Source organism: Coregonus lavaretus (genome assembly GCF_964263955.1).
Source record: "Coregonus lavaretus genome assembly, chromosome: 26".
NCBI classification, from domain to species: domain Eukaryota; kingdom Metazoa; phylum Chordata; class Actinopteri; order Salmoniformes; family Salmonidae; genus Coregonus; species Coregonus lavaretus.
In genome coordinates this window covers 5865402-5892625 of record NC_140013.1, presented here as the reverse complement: position 1 = coordinate 5892625, position 27224 = coordinate 5865402, and the positions used below count along the sequence as shown (strand labels likewise).

General features: G+C 40.9%; 1 protein-coding gene across 1 annotated transcript in view; it reads right to left on the bottom strand.

The window, feature by feature from the left end:
* Positions 1 to 27224, bottom strand: part of LOC311101233 (glutamate receptor ionotropic, kainate 4-like) — a gene marked incomplete at both ends in the record, with an annotated part of 239444 nt that overhangs the window by 82119 nt on the left and 130101 nt on the right. Inside the window, 2 exons of the mRNA XM_084142345.1 lie at positions 17399 to 17452; positions 25466 to 25644. Of these exons, the coding sequence (XP_083998471.1) occupies positions 17399 to 17452; positions 25466 to 25644 (233 nt within the window). The remainder of the gene's footprint in view (positions 1 to 17398; positions 17453 to 25465; positions 25645 to 27224) is intronic.

Here is a 27224-nt window from a genome sequence, read left to right as displayed (position 1 = left end):
CTAGGGAGTTTTTTTTTAGGATAAAAATAAATGGAATAGAACTAAGCACAGGCAAAATCCTAGAGGAAAACCTGGTTCAGTCTGCTTTCCAACAGAAACTGGGAGACAAATTCACCTTTCAGCAGGACAATAACATAAAACACAAGGCCAAATATACACTGGAGTAGCTTACCACGACAACATTGAATGTTCCTGAGTGGCCTAGTTACAGTTTTGACTTAAATCGGCTTTAAAGTCTATGGCAAGACTTGAAAATGACTGTCTAGCAATGATCAACAACCAACTTGACAGAGCTTGAAGAAAAAAAGTAAAACAATTGAATCCATTTTGAATTCAGGCTGTGGTCCTCTGTAGCTCAGCTGGTAGAGCACGGCGCTTGTAACGCCAAGGTAGTGGGTTCGATCCCCGGGACCACCCATACACAAAAAAAAAAATGTATGCACGCACGACTGTAAGTCGCTTTGGATAAAAGCGTCTGCTAAATGGCATATTATTATTATATATATTATATTATATATATATATATATTATAACACAACAAAATGTGGAATAAGTCAAGGGGTATGAATACTTTCTGAAGGAACTGTACACACGTGTACATGCACGCACACACAACCCCCACCCACCCACCCTTCCTTACCTGACCCACAACCCCCTACGACCCCCTCACCCTCACACACACATTCCTGCACACATCCCTGCTTGCATAAATAGCAGCAGAAAAGACAGAGATAAGTGTGAGAGGGGGGCCAGGTAGGCTGGCCCCGGTGGCCTCCAGCTGACAGCTTGGCGATGGGCCCCCTGACACAGCCTGTCACCTGGAGATCAATCAGAAACGAGGAGTTGGGCCAACCCGCTGTTCCCCTGCTGGCACCTCCTGGACCCTCTTAATAGCATATTCTGAAAAACACAGGCAGACTAACAGACACACACATGCGCGTCGCAGACAGGCAGGCACATGCACACAAACATAAAAAGACTCTCCCACATTCTGTTTGTTGTGGTGTATCCAAGGTGAGAGCTGAATAATGAGCTCCCCGGAGACCTGGCTGTTACCTTACTGTTGTGCACTGTCAGGGACCACACACACACACACACATTCAAACAGCTGCTGGGGGCCCAACCAACAGGGGCCACACAGCTAGACTCCTTCTCCTGCTATCTTTCAAAAACTATTTGTTTTGTAATGCTGAGCATACTTGCTAACAAACACATTATTTAGCAAATACATAGAATCTAACACAATTTTAATGCCTGTCAGGTAATCTTCCATTAGTAAGGACCCTTTGTGTAACATACTTGCTAAGCTATGTTTGCTAATAAGCAAACACACAAAATCCAACCATATTTTGAAGGGTATTCTCTAACCCAAGCATGACCCACGGAGTATGTATGTGATGTCGAAACCCTATGGAAACTCAGACTTGTCCCTGTTTCCATCGATCTCAAATAGGATGGAAGTGCCAAGATTATAGTGAGCTTGCATACTCTCTAAGTTCCAGGAGCATCCAAACATACTCGAAGATAGAATTAGACTACATTTCAGCATGCACATAGGATTGTGTTCTACAAACTGTATATCTTGAGAGGCGAATTGTATAACAGCAGCAATGTCAAGAAGCTAACATAAAAAAGCATGTTAGCATTAACAAGCCGTATAGCTCAATGTCAAGAAGCTAATGCAGAGTAACAAGCATGTTAACATTAGAAAGAAAAGCATGCTAGCATTAGCAAGCTGTACAGCTGCGAATGCCTACCATGAGCAAAGGTGGACATGCATTGTTTGCAAGGCCGCTTTAATAAACGTCAGAGACATTTGACTAAAGAGAAATGTACTCCAAGCGGTTAAATACACATCTGCTACAGGTACATGATAACTGACTGAAACCAATATTACCTCATCTTTTGCTTTCTGTGAGTTACGTTCAATGTGAAAGAAAAGTCACAGCTTATGTTAATTTTGAGAAATGTCGCTGAATGTTCGTGTTAAGTGTAATATTAAGTGGAGGAGAGCAGCAAAAAGGTATTTTGTAGTAGCCTACTGAACAAGGGAGTTATAAGAGGGTTATGTTTGCAGAGTAGCTATTGTCCTTGAGTACCAAAACACTTGAAAAAGCCTTGTTGGTGTTGTAGCTGCATGTTATGCGATTTCAAGGCCCCATACACAAGAGAGAGCACTGAGGCATTCCATCAGGGATTCATGAAACGTGCATACTGTACAACAGAAAGGCACTGCATGGGAAGAAAGATAAGTGGCTTCAACCACTTAAAACTGCAAACGTTGCTGGTGATTGAAGCTACTGGAAGAAGTTTATGGTCAACAGATCTGGAGTTTGAGGATGGTGATGATGATGGTCCCTCATGGAACATCCTACGTAATACCAAGGGCTCCATTACCTACTGATTGAGTATCATATCTTTAAATTGGCATATTTATTTTACAATATCAATTAATGATATCCTTTTGTACGGTGGAAGAAGACAGTAATACCTTCTCAGCCCAGGCAGCTCTGTCTGTGTGCAATAATGAAATCCAATTCTAGTGGCACAGTGATTACACTAATAGCTGGAATGTTAACGCAGTGTTTTAGGCAATAAGTCATTTCATGCTCATATCAATTGCCATGTAAATTCAGTCGGAGGCTCCAAAGCGTCCTGCTGCCTTAATTACAGAGACTGGGGAGTAAGGAGAATTACTAAATGTCAGCACAGCTCTCACGCTCATTATATAGAGAGGTAATACTGAAAGTTGATGAATTAATATTTAATTTCCTCTGTCTTAGTCAACAGTAAATATTGGTCCCAAATGACACCCTATTCCCTGTGTGCCCCATGGTCAAAGTTGTGTACTATTAAGGGAATAGGGTGCCATTTGGGACGTAACCTATGAAAGTAATACAGTATCATATTCCTATGGGTTCATAAGAGATGATGGCAATAATGCATGCAATGCTTTTATTACTGTACATCTCAGCGCGGCATGGTGGAAGTTGATGCATTACCTTTATTTGAAATTGTTTAATAGGGGCATTTATCAAAAACTAGTTCGCTTTTCTGCTGAATGTTAAAAATAAATGACCGCTTTCGGATCCATTATTCAGAGAATTATGGCTGAGCCTGCAACAATAATAGCCCATTTATAAGGTGGAAGAGACATGATCTCCTGAATAAACTAGTAGTGGACAAGGCCGCAAACTCCATGAATTTCGCAGAGTACAGCATATGCTGAGAATATGAACTGACATTTTTACACTATCTCCATTCTCTCTCTAATCCCAGTGGAACAAGGCAATAGAAACAGAAAACCCAATGATGTTACACCTGAAAAATACTATTAAAAAGGAACTATTCCACTTCAATTACAAATGAATGCTGCTCTCTGTATGAAGGGCTCCGAGGTAAGGAATCCTGAACACAGAGGCAATTTGCGGAGAGACAGAAAACACTGAAATATGGATGACAAATCTTGTACTTTTGCAGCAGTGGGTTCACGCCAAAGTTTGCCTGGGGTTGTCTCATCTCGTGGTATGTGAGAGATGAGCCTCACAGCCTGTGAGTTGGACTCAGACGAGACAAGACTGCAGGGTTTATCTCACACAGCCGATGGAAACTCTCATTTTGGTGAGCCCTGAGCGCTTGCTATCGATCTCTGGAGGCCAAGTGACTCCCCTGATACTCTGGACCGAGCCCCGTACCACTTTATCACCTACAGTATGGACAAGACAGGCTGATGAATATTGAGGAGAGAAGATTATTTCACCCTGGCCAAGGAAATGGCTGCTGCTGAAGCCAGGTATTCAACAGTTTCAGATGAAACTGATACAATATGGTGCAATACAACTTTATTTGTCCATTTGATCAAACGGAAATTAGTCTTCTGCTCTCATCCCATCCCTCCTCAGACAACACAAACACACACACCTTTTGATTTCAGATAGATCCAATACAGACAGAGACCTAAACAAGGTCACATTGCCAGTACCTTCATCTCTATTATCAGTTAAAGCCAATCCTTTATCGACCACATTGTTCGCCTTGGCAGAGGCGAGTGATAATTACAATACAATATGGTAATATGTCAAAATGAGAGCTCCATTATGCCAATTAATGTAAGCCAAGTAGCCAAGAGATTGGAGACGCTAGCATAAACATCGTTATGGTTCTGAAGTAAATGCTGAAGGTGCGAGAACACAAAAGCAAGCGCTTGGCATAAGACAAACAATTGAATAGAGAGACTCTATTTCATAGAGCATGAAATATGGGAAGAAAGGTCACGCAACAATGGCCGCCGCTGATTTAGAGGGAGTTTGATTTACAAAGCAAAAGAAAAGTAAGAAGTTAAAAGTTTCCAGATTTTCCACAGTTTTCAATACTGAATGTCACAATCAGCTCAATTGGATAAGTGAATACACACGCATGCAGGCACATGCACGCACGCGCACTCTCGGGGGACGGAGCTGATTAAACTAATTGCATTTTATGATTAGTTGATTATTGGAGTCAGCTGGAGCAAAAGTGTGACACCACCGAGGACTGGAGTTTCCCATCCTTGCTCTAGGGCATTTACAGGCCTTAAATATGGAGAATTACGGTCTCAACAGAACATAACTGTATGTTAAGGGCATAAAGTAAATGCCTCTGACAGGGGTAATGAGATGCTATAGCAGGCAATGCAATTGCCAAAACTGAGCCATGAAGACATTCGCACAGGGTGAGAGAAAGAGAGCTGCAAAGAGGGTGACACACAGTAATCTAACTAAAAGTGTTGATAGGGGACAGAATGCGGTCGGACCATCATATAATTGGCATATACATTACTCTTACTGAATTTCCACGTGAGCGAGGATATTGGAAATTTAATCAAAGCCTATTGGATGAAAATTTATTTTTAATTAGGACAAAGGAATTTATAACTGACTTTTTCCGACATAACATAGGTACAGCACATCCCCTTATTGTATGGGACACCTTTAAATGTGCCTTTAGAGGCCATGCAATTCAGTACTCATCTCGAAAACAAAAGCTATTTAGGTCAAAAGAGTTTATACTAACAAAGGAAATAGAAAGCCTAACAGAACAGATAGATGGCAATAAAAACTGTAACATAGAGGCTCAGAATAAATTAGAGGAAAAACAAAAAGAAATGAAAGAAACTTATTCAAGAAATATCAAGTGTAATATATTATAAAAATAAAGCAATGGATGGAATATGGGGAAAAATGCACACAATTCTTATTTAATCTTCAACATAGGAATGCTACCAAAAATAATTTAATGAAACTGGTTACAATTGACGGAGTCAAATGATATTTTGAAGGAGGAAACAAAGTACTTTAAGCATATGTTTTATTTTCAGTCACCTCCATCTTCTCTAACTGAAGCTAATTGTAGAGCTTTTTTTTCTATTGATAATGTAAAATTAACAGCCATACAGAAATACTAATTTGAAGGTGAAATTACAGAGGAGGATCTTCTGGATGCAATTAAAGACTTTAAGTCCGGGAAAACTCCAGGGTTGGATGGCATACCAGTCGAGGTATACCAAACCTTTTTTGATATACTAAGAGGACCGTTATTAGCATGTTTTAACCACTCCTATGTAAATGGTAGATTATCTGACACTCAAGAAGAAGGTCTGATCTCATTATTACTGAAACAGGATACAAGTGGAAAATATAAAGATCCAGTCCATTAAAAAAATTGGAGGCCCCTTACACTTCAGTGTTGTGATGCAAAATGTATAGCGCATAGAATTAAAAAGGTATTGTCGGATATTATTCATTCTAATCAGACAGGTTTTTTACATGGAAGATACATTGGAGATAATATAAGGCAAGTATTGGAAACAATAGAACACTATGGAAAATCTGGGAAACCAGGCCTGCTATTCATAGCAGACTTCGAAAAGGCATTTGATAAAGTACGACTGGGGTTTATATATAAATGCCTGGAGCATTTCAATTTTGGAGAATCTCTTATAAAATGGGTGAAAATCATGTATAGTAACCCTAAGTGTAAAATAATGGCTATTTCTCAGAAAGTTTTAAACTGTCAAGAGGAGTGAAACAAGGTTCTCCACTATCGGCATATCTATTTATTGTGGCCATCGAGATGTTAGCTATTAAAATCAGATCCAATAAGAATATCAGAGGATTAGAAATCCAGGGCTTAAAAACAAAGGTATCATTGTACGCTGATGATTCATGTTTTCTTTTAAATCCACAACTAGAATCCCTCCACAGCCTCATAGAGGATCTAGATACATTTTCTAACCTCTCTGAATTACAACCAAATTATGACAAATGTACTATATTACGTATTGGATCACAAAAAATTTTTTTTTTTACATTACCATGTAGTTGACCAATAAAATGGTCTGATGGTGATGTGGATATACTCGGAATACATATCCCAAAGGAAATAAATGATCTCACTTCAATAAATTTTAATAGAAAGTTAGCAAAAATAGATAAGATCTTGCTACCATGGAAAGGTAAATACCTGTCAATTTGTGGAAAAATCACCCTGATTAACTCTTTAGTATTATCCCAGTTTACCTATTTGCTTATTGTCTTGCCTACGCCTAGCGAACAGTTTTTTAAATTATATGAGAAAAAAATATTCCATTTTATTTGGAACGGCAAGCCAGACAAAATTAAACGGGCCTATTTAAATAATAAATATGAATTCGGAGGACAGAAATTAGTAAATATTAAAGCATTAGACCTATCACTAAAAGCTTCAGTCATACAAAAGTTATACTTAAATCCGAACTGGTTCTCAAGCAAATTAGTAAGATTGTCTCACCCAATGTTCAAGAATGGCCATTTTACCTTAATTCAGATTACAACCACTCATTTTCAGTTATTTGAAAATGAAATAATCTCCCAAATATCACTATTTCTAAAACAAGCCATAGAAAGTTGGTTGCAATTTCAATTTAATCCTCCAGAAACGACAGAACAAATAATGCAACAAATATTGTGGTTAAATTCTAAATATACTAATTGACAAAAAACCTTTATTTTTTGACAAAATGTTTAAAAAAGGTATAATCTTCGTAAATGATATCATCGGTAGGACTGGTGGAGTTATGTCGCACATGCAGTTAACAAAAACATACGGAAATGTCTGCTCTACCCAAAATTACAACCAAATAACTGCAGCCTTACCGCAAAAACGGAAGAGGAAAGTGGAAGGGGGAGAAAGTAAGGAACTTGTCTGTCGGCCTTGCATTAAAGAACATAATTGGTTAAGGAAAACTGTGATAAATAAAAAAGTATATTAGTTTCATTTAAGGACCAAAGGATTGACAGCTGTCCCATATAGATTGCAAAATAGTTGGGAAGAGATTTTTGACGTACCGATCCCATGGCATAGTGTTTATGAACTGACACGAAAAAACGACACCGGATTCAAAAATTAGAATCTTTCAATTTAAATTATTATATACAATTCTTGCTACCAATAGAATGTTATTTATATGGGGGATACAATCTTCCCAGCTCTGCAGATTTTGCTGTGAAGAGACAGAATCATTAGATCATTTGTTTTGGTTGTGTCCATTTGTAGCTTGTTCTTGGACACAGGTCCAGGAATGGCTAAAGGATTGCAATATTTACCTGGAGCTAACCTTGCAGATAGCATTACTGGGTGATCTGAAAAGTCATAATCAATCGATCAATAATATAATAATACTTTTAGCAAAAATGTTTATTTTTAATTAACAATCTGTAGAAAAAAATAAAATAGAAAGGTTCAGAACTTTTGTAAAACATCACAGTACAGTTGAAATATATATGGCAAATAGAAATCCTATATGGATGGTGTTAAGAGATAGATGGGAGGTGTTGAATGGAGTTGAAGGATAGGACTAATAACAACTAACAACAAATAATAACAAGATAACTAATAATGTAAGCACACTGTGTCCATAATAAGTATATAGGTTGTATGTTGGGAGCTTTTGGGAAAGAGCACAGTTAGAAAGATATGGCGTGTAGAGGCAGGCCGGATGGACATCATGAAAATGATCGGAGAGGTTGAGAGTAGAAGAAGTTCAGGAGAAAAAAACTAACAAAATATAATTATTGTAAAATTGACTGTGTCCATAAAATGTAGATAGTAAGTATAAGCTGGAAGTAGAGGCCTAAGCATTGTTGTTCACTAATTTACCCCAAGTAGGGAAAGGATGGCGGGGTTGAAAAGTAATAAAGGGGAGTATATATATAAAAAACATGGGGGATTGGAAGTGATGCAGACAATTACATTGATGGAAGTTACAATCTATCTGCAATATTAAGCTGATCTACCCCCCCCCCCAAAAAAAAATAAAAAAATAAAAAAATAGTCTCCCTGACTTCAGACTTAAACTACAAAGTTTGTGGGAAAGCTGTAAAGTTATGTGCTAAATGGTTTGTCTCCATTTAAGAAAAATATTTGTATCTGTCTGTCACGTCGCCCCATAAATGCATTTTGCCCCATCGCTGGAATTTATCTGCACTGGCAAAAATGCAGAGTAATCTTCCCCCTCGAGTACAAGGAAGCAATGCTTAAGTGAACACATCAATGCAGCATTAGCGTAGGACAAAATAATGACATACTTTATATTCTGACGAGAGGCTCCTCTCTCTGTTGTCACCTTTCCATGTAGCCTTTTACCTTTTCTATTACTCAGTTGATTGATTCTCAAACTCTGTGTCTAAACACGGAAATATTAACTTTACATAAGCAGGAATTAATTAAATCCCAAATCATTTTGGGTGTCACAGTGGAATGACTTTTAAAGGATTTTGAATGGCGAGGTTTGGGAGTTGTAAATGGCGTGTAGTCATAGAGACAACAGAGACATGGGATGTTGTGTTTTTTTTGTTGTAATCCACCGTTCAGTCAAGCTGGTGTCAGAGAATTTCTAAACGGGTGACATTTTCCTCTCACAAACACACTGTGCTGTGAGCAAACACAGTAACATTTCAAATAGACGGGATGAGCCAAATTAAAATATGCAGCGCAATTTATGTTGTAACTTCTCAGACAATTTCCGTGAAGAGGAAGTTCAGTTTCACCAGTTTTATTACATATTTTTATATAATGTCTGTCATATTGTAATGATCAGTACCACCTCATGTAACCACTATGGACAGTACAGGTTTCAAAGACCACCAAGCTGATACACATGTGAATGTATTTGTACAAACTATGTGAGTGTATGAGTTAGAGGGGAAGATAGGGAGTGTGTGTGTGTGCGTGCTTGCGTGAGAGAGAGAGAGAGAGAGAGAGTGGTGAGTGTGTGTGTGTGTCTGCATGTGCACGTGTGTGTGTACATTGTGTCACAGCACTATGTGACTGACTGATATATTTTGCCTTCTTACCGGCATTAACTAAGCAGGCTGCAAGGCCACCCTGCTATCTCCCTCCTCTGTGTGCGCGTGTGCACGTGTGCGCCTGTGCATGCGTGTGTGTGACAGCGAGAGACACCGGCAGCTCTTCCTCAAGCATAGATGCATGAAAATGACGGCTTTGACAAGAGAGATCATGGGTGTGTGGCGAGGAAACGAAACATGAAGAACAAAACAAACAGGAGGAAAATGGCCCCCGCTAGGCGACGGCCATAATATGTCAACCAAGCCATGTGCGCTGGGGCCTCAAAGTGACGCAATCTTCTGCTCGCCTAACCTTCAAATGACATTAGGCATCTTGCTGACGGACGACGAGGCGCTGTGCATAACCGGATGTGATTTATTCCATCCTGCCGAGTAGTTTGGATCGGACGGCAAAAAAATCACTCTGATGCACATGCATGCACAACGCACACTACTCTGATGGAATCCGAAGGAGGAGGGGAGGGAAGAGGGGAGGGTTTTCCAAGTGAATATGGACGATTCTCTCTACGTATAGGTGACAAAGCTCTATCAGGTCTGCCATCGTATAGGCTATGAAGAAATCTGCAAAGGGAGCGCTGCTTAAAATGCTGTGACTCTCCTCCTATGCAGCTACTCAAAGCCACTTACTTGAAAAGCAACTGAATTCAAAATCAAAAATGTATTTTAATGTCTTTTCACTTTGGATGACAGTGCCGAGTTTACATTAAAGCTCAAACTGTTGTCAGCTAACGCTAAGTAGACAACGCCACTGTAATGGCTTGTAAACAGCAAACAGCAGAGATAGGTGCTCATCAACGCAGCCTGTTTGCAACTCCGTTCTTCACGACCTTGCCGGACTAATTCAGACTGCATCATTAACTGAAGTGATTGTTTCTTGATTATTCATTACTTGCCGGACGGCGAGGCCCCTATCCTTCGGAGGCAGGAAAGCTAAATTAATGTTGCGAGGGAACACATGGTCCGGCTCATAATAAGCTGGCTATCTGAGCTGATGTGTTAATGAAGGAATTCACAGTGAAAGAATTCATCGCTCTTCCCTGGGCGACATACATTTAAGCGCATTACCCGTAATGATTGCTCATTGATGATCATTCTCCCTCATCCATCTCCCTCGCTCCGGGGACAGTAATACCTCATTGACTGGCCTGTCATTAAGTGAAAAAATCTATACACTGACTGAATGTACAAAACATTAGGAACACCTGCTCTTTCCATGACATAGACTGACCAGGTGAATCCAGGTGAAAGCTATGATCCGTTATTCATGTCACCTATTAAATCCACTTCAATCAGTGTAGATGAAGGGGGGGAGACAGGTTAAAGAAGGATTTTTAAGCCTTGAGACAACTGAGACATGGATTGTGTATGTGTGCCATTTAGAGGGTGAATGGGCAAGACAAAATATTTAAGTGCCTATGAACAGGGTATGGTAGTAGGTGCCAGGCACACCGGTTTGAGTGTGTCAAGAACTGCAATGCTGCTGTGTTTTTCACACTCAACAGTTTCCTGAGTGTATCAAGAATGGTCCACCACCCAAAGGACATCCAGCCAACTTGACACAACTGTGGGAAGCATTGGAGTCAACATGGACCAGCATACCTGTGGAATGCTTTCGACACCTTGTAGTTCATGCCCCGATGAATTGAGACTGGTTTAAGGGCAAAAGGGGGTGCAAGTCAATAGGAAGGTGTACCTAATGTTTTGTACACACAGTGTACACATATACACCAAGAAGTTAGACTCGCCCCATGTAGCTCAGTTGGTAGAGCATGGCGCTTGCAACGCCAGGGTTGTGGGTTCGATTCCCACGGTGGGCCAGTATGAAAATGTATGCACTCACTAACTGTAAGTCGCTCTGGATAAGAGCGTCTGCTAAAATGACTAAAATGTAAACTGTATAAGAGAACAAGGGAGTGATGGTAAAATTGTTTTTGTGTGTGTGAGCATCATGTCTACTGACTGAACCGATTCCACTGGATTAACCTTCTCCATGGCTCCTTTCCTATAACCTTACCTAAGCCTCTCTCAATAAGTGACCCCATGGAGGAAAATGTGATGAGTCAATGTAGAAAACTCAGGTTGATGTTATTTGAGTGGACATGGATTCCTCTCCAACAGTTTCAGCTGCCCTTTTTCATTTCCACAATATTAGCTGCTACTCACTGCACTGCGACTCAATGACCCTGGGTTGCACACACACACACACGCACGCACGCACGCACGCACACTCACTCACACATGCCCACACACACACACACAAAAAAGGCTGTTGATTAGTTCATTTGCAACATTTTGGGGATTGAGGTACTTGACTTGAATACAAACACACACATTGTACACAAACACACGCACACACAACCCCCTCCACACACACACCCAAAGACACAGACAAATATGATGTTCAACAAGATGACGCTGCTCATTGGGTTTCTCTCAATGGGTTGTAAGTTATGTTGCATTGTCCTATGAGGAGCTAATCTGTAATTCTCTATAACATCATGGCTGTGACAGACAGAGACAGGAAGAACAAGAGGAATGGCTGCAATCTCCTTCAAGCGCACTCCTTAATCAATCAGCCTGCATCGCATCTCTGAATGACTGCACTCAGGAAACAAACACCCAAGGCAAACAAAGCAAAACAAACACCAAGATAAATATTATACCCTGATTCCCAGACAAGCGACACCAGAATCCTGTTTAGAAGTCATTTGCCGAGTGCCCCCATTTCTTTATGAGCCATATCTTGAGATGATTTGAGGAAACAAATTAGGCACGCAAATGGCGTGGCAGGTCGTTTGTCATAGTGTGTGTCAGAGGGCTAGCGCTCCGGCTACAGATGTATGGGGATGTCAGAGGAGGAGAGGAGCATGCTGGGTAAAGCAGGGGGAGCTGGGATGATCCCTGATGGGAATAGAGCCCCACAGTGAAGGTGTCATAATACCCATAAAACCTAGCGGTCAAACAGGGAAATGGTTCCAATCGTTTTTCCACCATTCACTTTTCCCATAGGGGATTTTAGAAACACTTAAATTAAGGGCTGTGTTTCGTGTAGGCTTGTCCTGGCGTAATGTTTTGTTAACCATGTAAATCTCTCTCGGACAAGGTGACTTTTATCAGTATATTCGGCTCTATTTACTCTCAGATTCGAAAACGCTAATTAGCATCAAAGTAGACATCATGAAAAACTACAAATCCCTGCAAGCTCCTGCACGTCATCTCTAGCTGACACCTTTGCTAACAGGTATTGTGTCAATTTAAAACTTGCACAAAACAGTTCACAGAATTGTCCATTTAAAGAAATTTTGCCAATATATTCATTACTACATTTAGCTAACGTAAAATAAAATAAAAATATATATAGTTAATCCAGAGATTCTTACCTTTGCCTCGATTCAACAGTCTCGTCCAGATCATCATGGCATTTGTCGTTCTTTATGATAGACACATTAGCAGCTAATTACAGGCAAATATATTGATAAAAGTCAACTTGTCCAAGAGAGATTTACACGGTTATCAGAACATCACTCCAGGGTAAGCTTATGGCTATTATGACTCATACTGTGGTACTCTATACACAGGCTCATGGGAGGGGGACTGATTTCAGTGTTACACGCCTACTGTGTTACATAGATAAATGTTCGGCATGATCCTTCTTAAGATTATGAATGCGAATGAGTAGGTGAATGAAAATGATCATTGCTAGAAGTATATACATGTGTTGGCTGTGTAACATCATGGATGGTTGATTCATGTTCTGCATGGTTGCTCGTAATATTAAAACCGAGGTGAATGAAAATTCCTTATGATTTTTTAATTGTACAATGTGATTCCCTGCCACCTCACATTGGCATTTCGATGCACAATGTCAACAAAAACACATTCTAATGGACAAATAAATGAGTCATCGTCCGAGGTCACATATTGCCAATAAACATGAGTACTGTACATGAAAATACATTACATTAAACCTAATCTGTATCTCTCTCCTGAAAACGAGCCGTATCTCTACGACTCAGCGTTGTGCTCGGAGACAAATCAGACAATACAAAAAGTCACTTCCCAGGTTAACCTTCAGCAACTGCCGCGAGGCTTAACGAGATGATCTCGGAGCAGATACAACCATCCCTTTATAGCTCCCATGGATGGCGTTTCATGCCGGGAAACCACATTGGGCAATTAGAGACAAGAACAGCTGTTCTCTGTTCACTTACCATTAAAACTAGTCAACTGAACTCCATTTAACTGTAACTCCACTTCTGTAAGGAGCTGATTCATATATGCATATGTATATACAGTGCTATGAAAAAGTATTTGCCCCCTTTCTAATTTTCTCTACTTTTGCATATTTGTGATATTGAATGTTATCAGATCTTCAACCAAAACTTAATATTAGATAAAGGGAACATAAGTGAATAAATAACACAACAATTACATATTTATTTCATAAACAAAGTTATGCAACACCCAATTCCACTGTGTATAAAAGTAATTGCCCCCTTACACTCAATAACTGGTTGTGCCACCTTTAGCTGCAATGACTCCAACCAAATGCTTCCTGTAGTTGTTGATCAGTCTCTCACGACATGGTTCCAGTAATGCCTGCCGAAAATCCACAGTAAGAACATCATACCAGTTATTGAGTGTAACATCATACCAAAGGCCAAGCATGGTGGTGGTGGTGTGATGGTTTGGGGATGCTTTGCTGCCTCAGGACCTGGACGACTTGCCTTAATAGAAGGAACCATGAAACCTGCTCTGTATCAGAGAGTTCTACAGGAGAATGTCAGACCATCCGTCTGTGAGCTGAAGCTGAAGCGCAGCTGGGTCATGCAGCAAGACAATGATCCAAAACACACAATCAAGTCTACATGAAAATTGCTAAAAAGCAACAAATTGGAAGTTTTGGAATGGCCTAGTCAAAGTCCAGACCTAATCCCAATTGAGATGTTGTGGCAGGACTTGAAACGAGCAGTTCATTCTTGAAAACCCACACATCACTGACTTAAAGCAGTTCTGCATGGAAGAGTGGGCCAAAATTCCTCCACAAAGACGTGAGAGACTGATCAACAACTACAGGAAGCATTTGGTTGGAGTCATTGCAGCTAAAGGTGGCACAACCTGTTTTTGAGTGTAAGGGGGCAATTACTTTTTCACACAGGGGAATTGGGTGTTGCATAACTTTGTTTATGAAATAAATGAAATAAATATACATTTACATTACATTTACGTCATTTAGCAGACGCTCTTATCCAGAGCGACTTACAGTTAGCGCATACATTATTTTATCGAACCCACAACCCTGGCGTTGCAAACGCCATGCTCTACCAACTGAGCTACATCCCCTGCCGGCCATTCCCTCCCCTACCCTGGACGACGCTGGGCCAATTGTGCGCCGCCCCATGGGTCTCCCGGTCGCGGCCGGCTACGACAGAGCCTGGATGTAACTGTTGTGTTATTTGTTCACTTATGTTCCCTTTATCCAATATTAGGTTTTGGTTGAAGATCTGATAACATTCAGTATCACAAATATGCAAAAGTAGAGAAAATTTGAAAGGGGCCAAATACTTTTTCATAGCACTGTATATATATGTATAAAAAAAAATATATATATATATATATATATATATATGTACACTACCAGTCAAAAGTTTGGGCACACCTACTCATTCAAGGGTTTTTCTTTATTTTTACTATTTTCTACATTGTAGAATAATAGTGAAGACATCAAAACTATGAAATAACACATATGGAATCATGTAGTAACCAAAAAAGTTAACAAATAAAACATATTTTGTATTTGAGATTCTTCAAATAGCCACCATTTACCAAGTAGGGCTATCTTCTGTATACACCCCCCTACCTTGTCACAACACAACTGATTGGCTCAAACGCATTAAGAAGGAAAGAAATTCCACAAATTAACTATTAAGAAGGCACACCTGTTAATTGAAATGCATTCCAGTTGACTACCTCATGAAGCTGGTTGAGAGAATGCCAAGAGTGTGCAAAGCTGTCATCAAGGCAAAGGGTGGCTATTTGAAGAATCTCAAATATAAAATATATTTTGATTTGTTTAACACTTTTTTGGTTACTACATGATTCCATATGTGTTATTTCATAGATTTGATGTCTTCACTATTATTCTACAATGTAAAAAATAGTAAAAATAAAGAAAAACCCTTGAATCAGTAGATGTGTCCAAACTTTTGACTGGTAGTGTATATATCTATCAGATTACTCAGACACAGATTGCTCATTGTGCTATTTTCAGTACTTTATTACTTTTTAATTAGGAGTAAATGTTAACTATGTTTCAAGGCATTATGACAATTATAGTCTGATTGTTAGTGAGACAAAAACAGTGTGGATTACGGTAAAATTCAAGTAAAAATGTGGATGACTGCATTCCAGGATTTGATCATACCTACGATATAATGTTACTTTTTGAATACCTTGGACGAAAAATAAAAACTATTCGCAGCTTGTGTAATTTCCACACACGAATGTGTTGCATCCAAACAAGGCCCACTGTATCTGGATCTCTGGATTACCTACCACACAAACAATTTAAATACGTTCCAACTTCCCAGACAGATCAATGCAGGTGGAGGTGACAGTCAGGGATGCGAGAGAGAGAGAGACAGACAGACAGACAGACAGAGAGAGAGAGAGAGAGAGAGAGAGAGAGAGAGAGAGAGAGAGAGAGAGAGAGAGAGAGAGAGAGAGAGAGAGAGAGAGAGAGAGAGAGAGAGAGAGAGAGAGAGAGAGAGAGAGAGAGAGAGACGGACAGAGAGAGAGAGAGAGAGAGAGAGAGAGAGAGAGAGACAGACAGACAGACAGACAGACAGAGAGAAAGAGAGATAGATGATACTGTATAAAGAGAGATATAACACAGAGGATGTGAGGAGTGACTATCTCTCATCCTCTGGAGCTGCTGATCACAAAATTGTCCTATCACTACATCTGACAGCTAGCGACAAATGACAAATGTTTACTCCCCCAGCCGAAGCACAAATTGGGCTGTTGCACTATTGGGGACATGGGATTTAATTTCTTTCAGTGCCCCACAGCCATTCTGCCTGCCATCACAGGCACCGGCATTGACACCTATGTTACACACCAGGGTTGTGTTTATTAGGCACCAACCTGAAGATAACTGACTGAAAAAACTACCTGGACTTTTCTGTTTTGGGCCAGGCAACATTTATTTTAAAAGCACATATAAAAAAAAGTACTTAAGCACTGTTGTAATGTCAAAAACATAGTGCTCAAGAGAGTGGGGAATGATTTTTCATGAAGCATGGTAGGCATTGCTAAGGGGGGCATCTCCCCCCTCACCCATTCTCCCCACCCCCAACATGAACGAAATGGGTAATTACTCACTCTACCTGCCGACGAAAGACCCTCCATTACCTCTGTGTGTGAGCAGAATAAAGTGATCTGACTCCCTTCCCTGAATACTTGGAAGTATAGCGAACAGTATTCTTTACATGTTGAAAATAGGCATAATCAAAAGTTGCCATTTGTGGAGGAGGATCAGCCGAGCAGTGTGTGTGTGTGTGTGTGTGTGTGTGTGTGTGTGTGTGTGTGTGTGTGTGTGTGTGTGTCATTTCGAGGGAATATTGCGATGTTGGGGACGAGGCATGGGCAGGGGTGATTAACTGAACGTGGAAAGAGCATTACATAAATAATGAGTGGTCTCTTCTTCCTGTGGGGATGGTGCTGTATGATGCTTCGTTGAGCGATCGCTCTCTCTCTTTAGGAAATGAAGGGCGTGGGTCATCACTCTCCACGATGATCCCCCCTTTCTTGCCCCCCAGCACCCAGTGGCACAAAAAGACATGGGGATCCGAGCAACTGGGTGAGAGGAGGAGGAAAACATGGGCTCCAGCAGCCCATTAATGAGTCATCAATCAGGCCGATATGAATCATCTCTACAGGACCATTAGTGCAAAGTGTTACCAACATCATCAATTTCCATTAGCGAGTAGCAGCAGCAGGCACCATCTCCTTACCAGCGAGGTGAAGATGTAGGTGTAGTAGACGGAAAGCATGCCCAGCTCCGACGCCTGGAAGAAAGAGAGAGAGAGAGAGAGAGAGCGAGAGAGAGAAAGTGAGAGAGGTCAGAGATTCTCTGCAGTCTCCTGCTCGATTACACAGCGGGAGATCAAATCCATCACATCTTGATAACACCTGACATATTCTTATCTAATGACGGGCTCTCTTTGGAGCAATTAATAATACAATATTTTAGTATGCTGCTCAATACTTTAGGATTTGATTAAATCAGACTCAGCAGCAATCACTGGTTGTGAAGGACAAGGTGAACTTTCTACAGTGGAGTTTCTTTTAGAATATTTATTTTGGTATACTGTTCCACCCAATTCGTTGAATGTTTCAACCAATGTGAACTGTGGAATAAAGAGATAAGGAGAAAAATAGGTATATATATATTGAAAAGGAGGAAAACATTAGGACCCTCTTTTGCCCTCAGAACAGCCTCAATTCGTTGGGGCATGGACTCTACAAGGTGTCGATTGCGTTCCACAGGGATGTTGGCTCATGTTGACTCAATGCTTCCCACAGTTGTGTCAAGTTGGCTGGATGTCCTTTGGGTGGTGGACCATTCTTGATACACACGGGAAACTGTTGAGCGTGAAAAACCCAGCAGCGTTGCAGTTCTTGACACAAACCGGTGCGCCTGGCACCTACTACCATACCCCGTTCAAAGGCACTTACATATTTTGTCTTGCCCATTCACCCTCTTAATGGCGCACATACACAATCCATGTCTCAATTGTCTCAAGGCTTAAAAATCCTTCTTTAACCTGTCTCCTCCCCTTCAACTACACTGATTGAAGTGGATTTAACAAGTGACATCAATAAGGGATCATAGCTTTTACCTGGAATCACCTGGTCAGTCTATGTTATGGAAAGAGCAGGTGTTCTTAATGTTTTCTATACTCAGCGTTTATATATACAGTGGGGAAAAAAAGTATTTAGTCAGCCACCAATTGTGCAAGTTCTCCCACTTAAAAAGATGAGAGAGGCCTGTAATTTTCATCATAGGTACATGTCAACTATGACAGACAAATTGAGAGAAAAAAATCCAGAAAATCCCATTGTAGGATTTTTAATGAATTTATTTGCAAATTATGGTGGAAAATAAGTATTTGGTCACCTACAAACAAGCAAGATTTCTGGCTCTCACAGACCTGTAACTTCTTCTTTAAGAGGCTCCTCTGTCCTCCACTCGTTACCTGTATTAATGGCACCTGTTTGAACTTGTTATCAGTATAAAAGACACCTGTCCACAACCTCAAACAGTCACACTCCAAACTCCACAATGGCCAAGACCAAAGAGCTGTCAAAGGACACCAAAAACAAAATTGTAGACCTGCACCAGGCTGGGAAGACTGAATCTGCAATAGGTAAGCAGCTTGGTTTGAAGAAATCAACTGTGGGAGCAATTATTAGGAAATGGAAGACATACAAGACCACTGATAATCTCCCTCGATCTGGGGCTCCACGCAAGATCTCACCCCGTGGGGTCAAAATGATCACAAGAACGGTGAGCAAAAATCCCAGAACCACACGGGGGGACCTAGTGAATGACCTGCAGAGAGCTGGGACCAAAGTAACAAAGCCTACCATCAGTAACACACTACGCCGCCAGGGACTCAAATCCTGCAGTGCGAGACGTGTCCCCCTGCTTAAGCCAGTACATGTCAAGGCCCGTCTGAAGTGCATTTGGATGATCCAGAAGAGGATTGGGAGAATGTCATATGGTCAGATGAAACCAAAATATAACTTTTTGGTAAAAACTCAACTCGTCATGTTTGGAGGACAAAGAATGCTGAGTTGCATCCAAAGAACACCATACCTACTGTGAAGCATGGGGTTGGAAACATCATGCTTTGGGGCTGTTTTTCTGCAAAGGGACCAGGACGACTGATCTGTGTAAAGGAAAGAATGAATGGGGCCATGTATCGTGAGATTTTGAGTGAAACCCTCCTTCCATCAGCAAGGGCATTGAAGATGAAACGTGGTTGGGTCTTTCAGCATGACAATGATCCCAAACACACCGCCCGGGCAACGAAGGAGTGGCTTCGTAAGAAGCATTTCAAGGTCCTGGAGTGGCCTAGCCAGTCTCCAGATCTCAACCCCATAGAAAATCTTTGGAGGGAGTTGAAAGTCTGTGTTGCCCAGCGACAGCCCCAAAACATCACTGCTCTAGAGGAGATCTGCATGGAGGAATGGGCCAAAATACCAGCAACAGTGTGTGAAAACCTTGTGAAGACTTACAGAAAACATTTGACCTGTGTCATTGCCAACAAAGGGTATATAACAAAGTATTGAGAAACTTTTGTTATTGACCAAATACTTATTTTCCACCATCATATGCCAATAAATTCATAATAAATCCTACAATGTGATTTTCTGGATTTTTTTTTCTCATTTTGTCTGTCATAGTTGACGTGTACCTATGATGAAAATTACAGGCCTCTCTCATCTTTTTAAGTGGGAGAACTTGCGCAATTGGTGGCTGACTAAATACTTTTTTCCCCCACTGTATATATATATATATATATATATATATATATATAGAGAGAGAGAGAGAGAGAGAGAGAGAGAGAGAGAGAGAGAGATATGAGAGAAGTGAGAGAGGTCAGAGATTCTCTGCAGTCTCCTGCTCGATTACACAGCGGGAGATCAAATCCATCACATCTTGATAACACCTGACATATTCTTATCTAATGACGGGCTCTCTTTGGAGCAATTAATAATACAATATTTTAGTATGCTGCTCAATACTTTAGGATTTGATTAAATCAGACTCAGCAGCAAGCACTGGTTGTGAAGGACAAAATTAACTTTCTACAGTGGAGTTTCTTTTAGAATAATTATTTTGGTATACTGTTCCACCCAATTCGTTGAATGTTTCAACCAATGTGAACTGTGGAATAAAGGTGCAACGCAAAGCTTTTTACAAACGTGTTTTCCAATCAGCCTAGTCTGACTTAGTCTGACTTGCATTTGAGATACATCAAAAAAGAAAAACATATTTCATAGAGTACAGTATATCAAGGGAAAACTGTTCAACAAGGCTTGACTTGTTGACTCCTGGATCTCACTTGATGGAAGTTACAGTAGGTCTCTGTTCAACCACCCACACACATTTCACCTCTCAGCCAGGTCACCCGTGATACAAGTCAGTATTTGATGTCCATTCGTGTCTGAGGACGTTGGGATATGTGGATGGGGATGGTGGATGTGCGTCTTGCACCTGCCTCTTATTCCAAAGGTTGCAAGTTCAAATCCAGCGATAGAAAGCTGTTTTGTTTTAAGCCTATCCCAAACCTTAGGAATTTGGAGTTAATGCCTAAATTTGGAGTTAATGCCTAAACCATGGTGGTGGTTGCAGTCATTGCGGCTAAAGGTGGCACAACCAGTTATTGAGTGTATGGGGGCAATTACTTTTTCACAAAGGGGCATTGGGTGTTGCATAACTTTGTTTATGAAATAAGTATGTAATTGTTGTGTTATTTGTTCATTCAGGTTCCCTTTATCGAATATTCAATTTTGGTTGAAGATCTGATAACATTCAGTATAAGAAATATGCAAAAGTGGAGAAAATTAGAAATTGGGCAAATACTTTTTCACGACACTGTATATGTGCACACTTCCATGACACTGAGTCATTATCTTTTGATTGTATGGTAATTATTATTTTAATAGTTGCTAATAAGAGGAAACCGACCATATGAAAGATTACTTAATAGTTTGTTAACATTTGTTAAACTGTTTTATAGTATCAGATTGTCATGTCAATGTAAGTCATATTACAGCATTTAGTGGAGAAGGACATGTGGACACTGCACTGTAAAATGCACTTTGTTCTAAATCTTGATCTTGAAGTGTTGAGAATGAAGATAGCCAATAGGACAACAGATGGAAGAGTTTACAAGCTTTTTTACCAGCTTTTTAAGTTTACCAGCTTTTTAATCACAGTTAATATGTCTTTAAACTTGTAGTACAGGTCAGGGACTTCACCAAGTTTACAAATATAAATAATGGAAAGAAAGTGTGTTTCCTTTGGCTGGCACAAAGCCAAACGTCCTCACCTTTCTATTGTTCTTAGCCCCTTTTTTCTGTTTCCCAGGTTTTTGTTTTGGGGCAACCATGCTGAGCACAATATCAGGGCAAATCCAACCGCAGCTTTGTATAGTAGGACAACACGGGGGGCTGACCTATCCACATTGACTGGACCGCAGTGGAGAAGGTGGAAAGCGTCAAGTTCCACAGCGTACACATCACTGACAAACTGAAATGGACCACCCACACAGACAGTGTGGTGAAGAAGAGGCTGAAGAAATTTGGCTTGGCCCCTAAGACCCTCAGAAACTTTTACAGATGCACAATTGAGAGCATGCTGTCGGGCTGTATCACCGCCTGGTACGGCAACTGCACCGCTCGCAACCGCAGGGCTTTCCAGAGAGTGGTACGGTCTGCCCAACACATCACCGGGGGCACACTGCCTGCCTTCCAGGACACCTACAGCACCCGATGTCACAGGAAGGCCAAAAAGATCATCAAGGACATCAACCACCCGAGCCACGGCCTGTTCACCCCGCTATCATCCAGAAGGCTAGGTCAGTACAGGTGCATCAAAGCTGGGACCGAAAGACTGAAAAACTGCTTCTATCTCAAAGCCATCAGACTGTTAAATAGCCATCACTAGCCAGCTACCACCCGGCTACTCAACACTGCACCTTAGAGGCTGCTGCCCTATATACATAGACATGGAATCACTGGCCACTTTAATAATGGAACACTAGTCACTTTAATAATGTTTATATACTGCTTTACTCATCTCATATGTATATACTGTATTCTATTCTACTGTATTTAGTCAATGCCACTCCGACATTGCTCGTCCTAATATCTATATATTTCTTAATTCCATTTTTTACATTTTAAATTTGTGTATTGTTGTGTATTGTTAGATACTACTGCACTGTTGGAGCTATGAACACAAGCATTTCGCTACACCCGCAATAACATCTGCTAAATATGTGTATGTGATTTGATTTGATTACATTCAGTGATGCTAAAGCTAAACCCTCAGACCACAAACTCCCCTGCTGCAGAACACACAGCAAATACACTGATTTATTCAACTATTGGAGTGTTAAATGTAACACTTTTACAGAGCATATATGAGTCCCACTGATCCAGTGTTAAATTAACACTTTTGAGAGTATTGAAAAATAATCCCACTGTCTTCTGTGTAAGAAGTAGACCTCTGGCTGACCAGCATTCCAAAGGAAGATGTAAACAACCAGAAACAAAGAGGATAGAATGTCCTGCATGAAGAGAGGGTCATTTGGTGTCCCTGCATAATCATAGACTCTTTTATACAAAGTCCTTACAGTTTAGCATGTAATTAAATCCTCAGTTGGGCACAAAATGTTGGCAAAAAGCATTAATTTGCTCGGTCAACATCCTCTCCTCATGAACGGGATGCGTGCCAACAAACTATCCACTGCACCACTACACGCCTCCACCAGACAGAGAGATGGAGAAATGGAGGAGTAGAAGACAGAGGAGTGATAGTAGAGGTATGAAGTGACTGTAGGACAGAGGAGTGATAGTAGAGGTATGGAGCGACTGTAGGACAGAGGAATGATAGTAGAGGTATGAAGTGACTGTAGGACAGAGGAGTGATAGTAGAGGTATGAAGCGACTGTAGGACAGAGGAATGATAGTAGAGGTATGGAGCGACTGTAGGACAGAGGAGTGATAGTAGAGGTATGGAGCGACTGTAGGACAGAGGAATGATAGTAGAGGTATGAAGCGACTGTAGGACAGAGGAGTGATAGTAGAGGTATGAAGCGACTGTAGGACAGAGGAATGATAGTAGAGGTATGGAGCGACTGTAGGACAGAGGAGTGATAGTAGAGGTATGAAGCGACTGTAGGACAGAGGAGTGATAGTAGAGGTATGAAGCGACTGTAGGACAGAGGAATGATAGTAGAGGTATGAAGCGACTGTAGGACAGAGGAATGATAGTAGAGTTATGGAGCGACTGTAGGACAGAGGAATGATAGTAGAGGTATGGAGCGACTGTAGGACAGAGGAATGATAGTAGAGGTATGGAGCGACTGTAGGACAGAGGAATGATAGTAGAGGTATGGAGCGACTGTAGGACAGAGAAATGATAGTAGAGGTATGGAGCGACTGTAGGACAGAGGAATGATAGTAGAGGTATGGAGCGACTGTAGGACAGAGGAGTGATAGTAGAGGTATGGAGCGACTGTAGGACAGAGAAATGATAGTAGAGGTATGGAGCGACTGTAGGACAGAGGAATGATAGTAGAGGTATGGAGCGACTGTAGGACAGAGGAATGATAGTAGAGGTATGGAGCGACTGTAGGACAGAGGAATGATAGTAGAGGTATGGAGCGACTGTAGGACAGAGGCGGAGACATAGAAAGAAATCCCACTGCCAGCTCCTGTGGGTTGTTACTCTCTGCCCCGAGTTGCCAATGGCGACAGGATGCCAGCAACGGCCATCAGTATCTCTGATTGAGGGAAAGATTGAAACTGAAGAGGAGAGGGGCAGAGAAATAAAAGAGTAAGAATTCACTGGATGAACACAGAAATATGACAAAATAAAAACTAATCAGGGAGGGAGGGAGTGTGTGAGGGAGAGATAAATACTTTAGAGGGAGAGAAAGAAAAAAATGCAGAGAAAAAAAGATGTAGAGAAATATTCATTGGGGCATGGATATTAGCTTTGCCTGATGACTCATCCTGAATTTAATTTAGCTGCTCTATCAATCACGCCATACATCAGTCTGAACCTGCTGTCCTAGAAGTCGTTTGAGCTGATGTCAAAATGATGTGATTCATGATTCGTGTAGGCCGGCTCTGGCCCAACCCAACCCATCGGTTTCTGGGACCAATCAAAATGGTTTGAATGTGTTTGCATTCGAGAAGTCACCGGGGAGGAAGCAAATCCAGATTTATCATGGAGAAGAAACGTTAGTGGGCGTGGCATTTGGCCGGAGCGATGTGAAATTTTTGCTTGTCTCCTCAGAGGTTAATGTGAGGGATTGGCTTTCCAGTGTCAGTCCTGATATGGCACTGGCATGCACTAGGGTTGAATGGCGGGAACCCGGTTATCGAGATTTACCGAGATTTACCGCCCAAAACCACTCCCTTTTCCCGGGATAAATAACTGCGAGAAACCGGTAAATTATAATACATTATTTATATCAACAGCATGACGTGAAATGGAACTGTTAAATTATATGCAATGTCAAAATAATGCTTCTCTACAGCCTTCTCTCTGCTCTCTGCATGATCAATCATCAACGCTCATGGTGGGGACAGCCAGCCCATCTCAGTATGGAGTGCAGATCACAATGCATGTAGACTTATCATCTCATCATGGTACCTTTTTTTCTTGTGACAGGTAGGCCTACATTTTCTGCAGCATAGCCTATAGACCGAATGCACGTCCAATTTACACAATTTTGTTTATTGTTTATTATAAAGATCAACCATTTAAACCATTTAAACCTATTAGGGATGCATGGCTGCTTCTTACAAAAATGAATCAAGTCAGATAAATGTAGTTAGTTTTAATATTTCAATATTTCCCATCTCTAGCATTGGTTTTCATTTCTCAATATTTCCCATCTCTGCTGCTACTCTAGTGGTTTAAGTGCTAAGCCCAAGGGCACAACCTCCTCTAGTTACATTTGCACACCATTCTACTCTCCAAATATGGAGTTACAGATATTCCATGATTTATTCATGGGGTAGGCCTATGTACAGGAGAACTAGGTGTAGGATGTTTAAAGTTAACATTCATTCAGTCCAACCCTCATTCACCAGTAAGTGATTCAGCCTGTAGCTTGTTCAATTATTTTCAATATCAACCTTGATCCTGAACTTTATCTTGGCATCGACATATAGATTCTATTAAAAGTTGTATTATCATCAGCTACTGCTGAGATGTCTAAGAACATTGGGAAAGAGCTCACTGTAAATCGTATGACAGACAGACTCACCCTTTCCAAAATTATGTGGGACATTGTTGCGTTAGCGTCCACAATGATGGTGGCAGTCTTGTCATCGCGAATCTCCTTGAGAAGGGGTGTGGGATCCTGGCTGTCATCCAGCATGCGAACCGATAGGGTCTCCTTGGAGATGAGGAATTGGCGTAGCAGTCTCTCCAGATTTAATAAGCCTGTTGGGACAGGGATGAAGACGGTGATATTATTATGAGCTGGTACACAATTAATCTCCTAAAGGTAATCTGTGATGAATTTCTGGGTATTAAAGTCACATTTCTGAGAACACCCACTGACAATAAAAAAATACAAAGATGTCATTTTGTGTGAGAAACACCATATTCATAAAAATAACAGTGAATCGCTATTTTGGACCCGTCCCCGATGAGACGTGAAAATGTTCTTTTTTCGATCGATAAACAAAAAGTCAATTTTTATGCGTTGTTTGTCAATAACACCGTCATTAAAATCCTTCCCACCTAAAATAATTTAACTGATGACCTGTAATTACAGCTAATTGTAAAGTAAAACAAATAAAAAATGTAAACACCACCTCCAGCATTTACTTCCCAGAACCGCTTCAAAGACATCGGATATGGGTTAATTATAAGTGACGTAATGAATATGTTTCCAGTGGCACTTTACTGAACTTGTAATACAATTACAATACAACAGAGACTAAGCCTTCATTTTGATAGAATTCCTTTGTTTCTTTTATCCCTTTTAGGTTTCCAGTGGCACTTTACTGAAACTATACATTCATAGGTGTCAGGACATACAGTAGAATACAATACATTTACGTCATTTAGCAGGACAACTTAGACCAGCATTGATCATAGTAGAATCCATTTACATACAATAATTGTTTTATTTCTTTGGTTACATGCAGTAGCAGAAACAGCTGTTCCTAAGGCACTACGTGTTCTAACTCATCGAATCCTAATGCCTTTAACGGTTTGTCTCTCCTAGAAACACACGTCATCAGCAATGATGCCTGTCCGCTCCGAGACTGTCAGCTCCGTTACCTGTTGAGTTACTCAGCATATCAGTGATGATGCTTAAAAACCTGCTCAGTCTCCATTGCCTGCTTGCAATTTCACATTTAGTCCATTACATTAGACAGCACACTGCGCTGCTCAGTGTTCACAGCAGGAGTTGGTTCTCCTGTCATTCCCTGGCATTCAACCAGTGGGGAAGAAATCTCAGGAGAGATCCATTTGGTGTCTAGGCTGTGCATGATTCAAAGCAACAGAAATAAAAATGGAGTATATACGTGACGTCTTCATTTCACAATCTCTTTTGAGCCCTGACATTTGTTGCATCTATTCTGGCAGCTATGTCGCTTCCACGTTTCAGGCTTTTGAACCCATGCTAATGAAAAATAACATCATTATGCTAAAACAGGGAGGCACTGTTTTCTCGGTTAGCCGTGGAAAAAGAGATGTGTGAAGCCTGTTTTCTTTGTGGAGGCTGTGCTGCTGCTGCCTGCAGTAGTTGGTGTGTGATGCTGCAATGTTGTAGGTGCCTCATTGGCATGGGCCACACATACTGTAGCACTGCCTGATGCTGCCTTTCAGGCAGACAGATAAAGGTAGGGCCTGCCACTCAGTCTGGGCAGCCAGTCATTTCCCCCTTTCACAGACCGTCACATTTCACTGGGCTCTCACAAAGCCCCCACTCTCATTTACCTTCCTGCACACAGTGCCTCTATGCAAATACACTGCTCAGCCAGGACCAATGACAGGTCCATGCCAGT